The sequence below is a fragment of the Balaenoptera ricei genome, chromosome 1 (genome assembly GCF_028023285.1).
Source record: "Balaenoptera ricei isolate mBalRic1 chromosome 1, mBalRic1.hap2, whole genome shotgun sequence".
Lineage (NCBI taxonomy): Eukaryota > Metazoa > Chordata > Mammalia > Artiodactyla > Balaenopteridae > Balaenoptera > Balaenoptera ricei.
The window spans coordinates 44,623,580-44,631,704 of NC_082639.1; the positions used below are offsets into that span (position 1 = coordinate 44,623,580).

The 8,125-nt window shown below is 46.4% G+C and overlaps 1 protein-coding gene across 2 annotated transcripts in view; it reads right to left on the reverse strand.

Annotated features, from left to right (window-relative positions):
• SLC1A7 (solute carrier family 1 member 7) overlaps positions 1–7,348 on the reverse strand; it is a 45,730-nt gene extending 38,382 nt beyond the window's left edge. The window contains exons 1-2 of one of the 2 annotated variants that reach the window (XM_059922689.1): positions 7,172–7,348; positions 504–583 (exon numbers count right to left, since the gene is read on the reverse strand). In XM_059922689.1, the coding sequence (XP_059778672.1) occupies positions 504–583; positions 7,172–7,348 (257 nt within the window). The remainder of the gene's footprint in view (positions 1–503; positions 584–7,171) is intronic. The other variant, XM_059922697.1, reaches the window with a different exon arrangement.
• Positions 7,349–8,125: the final 777 nt, after the last annotated feature.

Here is an 8,125-nt window from a genome sequence, read left to right on the forward strand (position 1 = left end):
AGTCCTCGCAGCAACCTTTTGGAGTAGGTGTTACTATTATCATTTTACAGATGAGGAAACGGAGGCTCAGAGAAGTCTGACCTGTCCAAGGTTCCACAGCCAGTACAGCACACAGTTGAGCCAGGATATCATCTCGTGATCATCTCCAAGGTCATCTTTTCCCCCATGTCTTGCTGCATTCACCACAATGAGCCTCTCCCTGGGAACAGAGCGTGAACTCCCTGGCCCCGAGCTACCCTGGAGTCAGGTCACATCCTAGGACTCCAAATCACTTACTCAAGTCACTCAAATGTCCACTGAATGGGACTGAAACAACTGGTGTCACTGAACGACCCAGACTCCAGCGGCCTGTGCCACAGCCTACTTCCCATGAAGGCCCCAGAGTCACACCACCCAGAGCCTGCAGCCTGCCCACAGCAGGAGGAGGGCACCTACAGAATCCGTACAGAATCCTCTTCCTGCAACCCCAGCCCAGACCTCCCAGCCAAACACCCGCCCCTCACCTGGAGACCACCAGTGGTAGGATCAGCATCTTCAACATCCTCATCAAGAGCTCTCCCGGAAACTGGAAGTAACTAATTTCCTGAAAACACAGCAGGAGCTGGGGTTATAGCAGGTAGTACAGACTTCACAGTTGCTTTACAATCTTCAAAGCACCATTTCATCCATATTCTCCCGTCTAGCCCATGGACAGCAGAGTCCATGGAGAAAACACTGGCTTTGGAGCCAAGCAGACTTGGATTCTAACCTTGGCCCCCTAGAAGTAGCTGTGGCGTTAAGCAAGTTCCTCGGCCTCTCTGAGTTTTTCTCATCTGTAACATGAGGGTAATAACCACTTCATAGGGCCACTGGGAGGCTTAAATGAGAGGATGCACATAAAGCACTTGGCAGAGGGTCTGGATGAGCGTAAATGGTCAGTAATCACAGTAGGTAACAGCTCTCCCCCACCTCTGCACCATTCACCTGCCTAGCCTTGCTACAAATCGGTCTCACGTAACAGATGATAACTGGCGAGAGGGCAGGGCTGCGTACTGTTCACACATTCATTCAGCCCATACTTTGGCAGGCATCGTACTGGGCACCCAAGAGTGAATTAGGCACAGTTCCTGCACTGGAGGAATTGTCAGTCTACTTTATGAAAAGACTGACTCGTAAACAGCATTTTTGAGTCAGTTTCCCTTCTGTACTGGGTTCCCTCGCCCCACACTTTCGTAAATTCTTACCTCACCCTTGAAGCAGGGCTCGCATTTAAAATGCTGAAAGAGAGACAGAATCGGATTGGTTGGTGAGACGCCACTCTCAATATTAAAGAGCCCTTACTGGGCAGAGTTCCCGCGTCGGGCTTCCTCATAGGCTGCAGGTTCCAGCCTATCTGCCGGCCCTTGGATTAGTGCGCCAAGTCCTTGCCCAGTCAGCTGTCGCCAGAGTAACAGGTCACATGACTGGAACCTGACAGCCGAAGAGGAAGGTGCTCCAAAGCCCAGTTAAGTTTGAATTTCGGATAAACAACAAATATTGGTTCTTTACTTACACTAAAAATTATTAGTTGTTTATCCGAAATTCAAGTTTAACTGGATGTGCTCTTTAAAATTTTTTACATTTAACTTAGTTCAATTTTGCTATTTCTGGCAATGCTAGCTTGAGTCCACTTTCCTCAGAGGGTAAGCTTCTGGGTGAGGCCAGTATGTGGACTTTCAAACACCATCTGACTTAGATTTTTGTACTTGTAACTTTTTTTTTTTTTTTTTTTTAAACACAAAGCCAAACATAACCCTTGGTTACTGGCCTGATGCTTTGAAAAGTCGCAAATTATAGAATGTTGGTGCTGAGAAGGGGTTTTAAAGATCTCCTAGTTCAGCTGACAGCTCATTTTTATAGATGAGGGAGCTGAGCCAGGAGAGGGAGGTGATTTGCCCACAGAGTGAGTTAGTGACAGTGCAGGACTGGAAAACAGGTCTCCTAGTCCCCTTCTACTACCATTTCCAACACACCAGAAAATCAACTTTTAAAAATATACCCATCGTGGCTATGTCTTTTGAATTAATTTTAATCCATGTGTATATTCTTTAATTTAGATAGCACTATAATGATAAAAAGGCAGCCGTTCCTCACCCATCTCTATCCTTAACCCCAACTTCTCAGGAGTGACCATCCCCAACCCCTCCAGCTGTTTTTCCTTTAGTATTGTTATTTGTAAATAATATGGTTATAATACTATTTCCAGATATATCTTGTTGACATCTATTAACTTCCCTGCCATGACAGATGAGGACTTAGTTCCTACTCCTTTTTTCCTCCTACCATTTCACCATTATATCAATTTTTGGTTAAACTAATTGTCAAGGTTTAAAATATTTTGATCACAAAATATTGCTCACTGTTGAGCCAACCATGCCTCCTTTCTGTACAACCTTAAGTTTTTCCCTGAAGTTAAGAATTGACTGATTTTTCATTTACCTTGTTTACTGTGAGCCACTCGTTAATTTCTTCCAAGTGCTTTAACGTCGCTTTTTAAATGTCTAACAATAGTATTTTCTTTTTTTAAAATTTTATTTATTTATTTATTTATTTGCTTGTTTATTTATTTATTTATTTATGGCTGTGTTGGGTCTTCATTTCTGTGCGAGGGCTTTCTCTAGTTGCGGCAAGTGGGGGCCACTCTTCATCGCGGTGCGCTGGCCTCTCACTATCGCGGCCTCTCTTGTTGCGGAGCACAGATTCCAGACACGCGGGCTCAGTAATTGTGGCTCACGGGCTTAGCTGCTCTGCGGCATGTGGGATCTTCCCAGACTAGAGCTCGAACCCGTGTCCCCTGCATTGGCAGGCAGATTCTCAACCACTGCGCCGCCAGGGAAGCCCAGTATTTTCTATATACTCAAACGCATAGGTCCATTTCTAGGCCCCTGGGACCTCAGTGCCAGAGCTCTCCATCCTCTTGTTCCAGGTTGGACAGATTGCTCTCTAGGCCCAGTGGTTGTCATGGGTCTCTTCTTCGCTGTCATTCTGGGACTTATTCCCATATCGGAACCCTTCTTTCCTGGATCCCTTGCCTTCTTGGCTTACTTCTTTGTTTTGCTGGAATATCTCCTTTGGTAGCTTCCTCAGTAAGTGTGAATGGGAGAGAAACTTCTGAGTCTTACATAGTAAAAATGTTTTTATTCTACCTTTAACTTTGATAATAGATTGGCTATATATAAGACTCTTAGTTTAAAGAATTTCCCCTCCAAATTTCAAAGGTGTTTCCTCTTTGTCTTCCAGATTCCAGTGTTGCTTAAGATGTTGGGAGCCATTCTTACTTCCTATTCTTTACATTAGACCCAGTTTATTCCCTCAGAACCATTTAAGGATCACCTATTTATCTCCAGTTTTTCTGTACTTTTCATGATGACGTGCCATGGTATGAGATTTTCTCCTTTCTTTTTAAAAAATTCATAGTGCTGTGCATACCTTTTACTTCAGAGAAATGTTCCTGTTTTCTCTGTGAAATTTTTCTCTCCATTTTTTTCTGTTAGCTCTCTTTAAAACTCTTATTAGTAAGTTGAATGTTAGACATTCTAATTTTCTTACATTTTTCTATTTTTAGCTCATTTTGTTTTACTTTCTGGGAGATTTCTGCAGCTTTATCTATTTTTAATTTCCCAAAGCTCTTTCTTGTTCTCGAATCGTTTCTTCTTTTTGCACCCTGTTCTATTTTATGGTCACTGTACCTTCTCTGATATATTCAAAGAACTTGAGGAAAGGTTTTAAAAGTTTTCTTCTACTCCCTGCATTGCCTCTGCTTCACTAGAGACCTACTGTTCTGTTCGTTTGGTCTCTGTCTTCCATATTAGCAGCTTTGACTTTGGCTTCTGCTTGTGTATAAGTGTGACACACTAAACTTCTGTGTGCATGAGTGGAACTTGTCAACTGATGGCTCCTCAAGGAAGGCTAACAGGTGAAGATGTAGCTTTTTCACTGGGGGAAGGGTGGGATGGGAACGATTCCCCTTCACAGCAGAATTTGGGGGTCTTTCCTCTGAGGCTTCAGTGAGAGAAGTCCCTTCCTGCCTCTGGCTGTGTGGGGGGTGGGAGGTGGGGGGATGGGGCTGTGCCTAAGCCCAGCTGACAGCAGTCTTATGGGGACCCCAGGCTCAAGATGCAGATGTCCACTAATTCACCTGAAGCATGCGCCTCACCACCTCCCCTCCCCCAAAATTTACAGGTGGGCCTAACATCTCTAAGTCAAGCTTCTCTGGTTCCTTGGGACAGGCAGGGGGATAGAGATAGTGGATGAGGGGTCCCCTGATTACATGAACTGTAAGGGATCTAGGGGTCGAACTGCTCCAGTTACAAAATTCTAACCAACGTCCCTGATTTCAGCTGCGTGCTTAACCCTTGCCTCCTGCAGTGCCTTGCACTTTTAGGTCCAGAGCCCTTCTGGAATTCTCAAGACAAACTCAGGTGGTATCTGCTGTCATTCTGCTTCTACAGACACAAGATTTCAGCTTTCTGTGCTCTACTAAATGAGATCATTCAACTCTATCCACTTCCCAACTAATTTATTGTAATTCCTCGACTTCTTTTCTCAGTTGTCTCCGTTTGTATTGTCTTTGTTCTTGGGAGTTTATATTTTTAAACAATTTCATTACTACAATTTTAGTGGTATCCCAGGAAGGAAAGAAAAATGGGTGCAATTATAAATTCATCATGGTTTAACTGGAACTCTCAAAATGATCTATATTTTTAAATGAGATACTCATTTCCAAAGATAAATCTTGTGATTTTGTAAGTTCTTTTCACAAATAGGACATTCTACCATTTTGCATATTGTTTATGATTTTTGCCTTGTTGCATAAGCTACAAAATAAGAAGGGTTTGGTTTCTGAGTCACAGGCAGAGATCAAATAAACAACTCCTGGATTTCAAAATAAGATGCTGAGAAAGCCAATTCCTGCCAAATAATTGTTCTAGGACTCCACATCTTTCCTTCAATTTATCTGGCAGGTTAATCCAGACCAGAACACGTTAGCGCTTCCAAACAGATGGGGAAGGCAGCTTTGGCAAAGGAGGCGCCAGATGAGTTTGGCTTTTAAGAATAGGCATTCCAATTTGTTTTCACAAAATAATCTTCCTGCAAGAAATATATTTTAGTTGCTGAGGAAAATTAAAGAAAGTGGCTTGCAAGTTGTTTGTGCCGTTGCCAGTTTAATTCAGGCATTAGTTGAGGGTTCTCTCTGTGACACTGAGCTAGGCTCACCTTTTGGTTCAAGAAAGCCCATGTGATAGTCAGCAAGTCAAAGGCTGATGGGAGAAATAGACTCTGAACAAACAGCTCTGAAGCAAGACCTCCAGCAGCTGGGTTCCAGTGGAGGGATGAGCATGGGGTGAGTGTGGGAGGAGAGTGGGCAGATGTGGGCAGGTCTGGAAGAATTTTCATAAGATACGGGATCTATGAGGTGGTTCTTGACGTAGGTAGGACTTGAACAGGTGGGTAAGGGAGGGAGGAGTAAAGTAACACTCACTAAGCACCCGCTGTATCCAGGCACTGATGAATCCTTGTTTACTCCTCACAGCAATTCTAGCAGACATATAGTCCCACCCTCCTCCATTTTACAGATAACGAAACTGAGCCCCAGAAAGGAGACAGGAGTTGGCCTAGGGCCACACAGCCATTCATTAGTAGAGTCCAAGTTCAGGGTTCCTCTGACTCCAGAGTCTATGCTTCTCCCTAAATAACTGACAGCAGCTTAACAGTGTAACTATAATAATAGCGGGCTCGATTCCCAGAGAGGCGTGTTTTCCTTTTGATGGAAGATGAAATCTGATGCTTTGAGCCCCTGTTGTAGAGAACATATTAGATATCACTGAACTGCAGGAAGAGGAATATTATGAAATAAGGAATCTTCCAGGAGCCCACTGACAAAAACTCTTCTTGACCAAACTTTAGACCGGCCATTCTGAGCCCTCTTTTCAACTAAGCCTCATCCTTTCTTCGTCCTGCTTCACCCATTTGTAGCAAAAACCCCGCTAAGTCAATTTAGTGAGAATCCCCCCAACTCTGCCTTCAACAAAGATCTTGTTAGTGGGTTTAGCAAGACCTCCCTTCCCCCATCCTTGATGTCTCCTCTTAGTAATTTTCTAGTCACTGACCTCCGCACTACGCTCATTGGCTGTAAATCCCCAGCTGCAGTTGCCGTATTTGAGTTGCTCTTGATCACTCTCCCCTGTCGCCATAGTCTTAACACCTATCACTGTAGTCCTGAATAAAGTCCTCCTTACCGTTTAACAGTGTTAGAAAAGTTTTGCCTTCGGCAGCATGAGTGTCCCTCCGTCTCCCGCATGAGATGAGCGCTAAGTGAGAAGAGGGCCCTTCCCCAGGCAAGGCATCGTCACCCTTGCAGTTACACAGGCCAGAACCCTGGGGGCCTGACTTGCCTCCCTGTCCCCCCAACCCCGCATCCAATCAGCTTCCACATCCTGAAGCTTCCTCTTTGGTAAACAGTTCTCAGATCTGCCCTGTTCATCCCCACTGTCATGTCTCACCCCTCACCTGGCCCCCTGCCAGTCCCGCCACTACCCCATCCTCCACTCAGCACCAGAGGGATGTCTCCAAGCTCAGGTCTGACCATATCACTGCTCAAAGCTTCTCGTGGTTGCCCCAAGCCCGTGCTTGGTGGTGGGATCTAGAGGCCTGATGGCCCCTGTGCTCTAGCCCCTGCCTCACAGCGTACGTTCCAGCTGCTGTGAACAGCTTGCTCCACCTGCCCACCCTCCCAGCCCCCCGCAAACCTTTCATGCCCCTCTGCCTTGCTTCTGCTGTTACCTCTGCCTAGAATGCCCATTCCGGCTCTGCCCATGAGCTGCTTTAGGAGGTATTCTCTGATGCCTGCTTTGCATGCTTATAGGATCCCATTCTTCCCTCCCCTACAGCTCTTAGCCTGTGGTTATTCCAACAAGGCATCCTTACCTCTCTTTCACCTGGAGATGCTGGTGTGAAGCCACTTCCTCTCTCACTCTAGTCCTGCAATGCGTTTATCACACCCACTTTACAGAGGAGAAAACTGGGACCCAGAGAGGCAAAGTGACCCGCTGTCATGTCATCAGGGAGCCACGGAGTGGGAATGTGACCCCCAGATCCCTCAGGCCCACCCAGCCCTCCGAGATGGGGACCCGTGATGCCCCGCATGGCTGACCTGTGGTGAGAGGTGCCGGGTCCTCAGGAAGAAGCCGAGGAGGCAGCCCACGGTGACAGAGAGCACAGACAGAATGAGCAGTCCATTCCGCCGGCACACGTCCCGCCCTCGTGCCAGGATGGCACCCAGCACCATGGCGAGCCCAGCCTGCTGGCCCGGGGCACAGCACCATTCCATGCACGGGAGGCCAGCCCGGGCACAGGGTCCTGGCTGGGGGCTCTGGCTCCTCAGCCGGCAGGTGGTCAGGGTTGCTAAGCGCTAGTTGCCAGCCCCACGGCCATGGCCCACGTGGTTTCCCCAGAGGGAGGCCACAATCCTATTACGAGCTGCATCATTAGGAGCCGGGAGCAGATTAGAGCCTGGGAAATTAGAGCAGGCCACGTGGTCGGGGGGTCAGACCTCAAAGCCAAGTGCTCCTTTTAGAAAGGGGAGGGGACAGGGGACTGGTGGGAGGAAGAAGAGGAACATTTGTTTGGTTGGTTTGATTTTTACCTCCACTTCATTCCAGAAAGCATTGAAGGCAAGGCAATAATTGGCAATAATAAATAACAATAAACTAGCAATAATAAATAACTAGCAATGCTAGCAATTGTCAGCATTAAACATTTATTGTACACCACGTGCTGTTCTAGACACACATTGCTTGTATTAGCACATTTAATCCTAACACTAAACCCAAGAAGTAAGTACTATAAGTATCATTTCACAGATGAGGAAACTGAGGCAAAGAGAGGTCGGGAAATGAGCAGGTTGTGTGGGAGTCCTGTTCCAGTTGCGTCACCTGTGTGAACCATTGGGAATCATCCCAACAACCCCAGGGTTCCTACCTTCATTTTACTGAAAGTAAAATGAGATTGAGACCCCAGGAGCCAGAGTCCCTTGGCCATGGGACTCTGGCCAGAGCTAGCAAGTAGCAGAGTGGAAATCAGGCCTACGTTGTTTGGTTCCCACCAC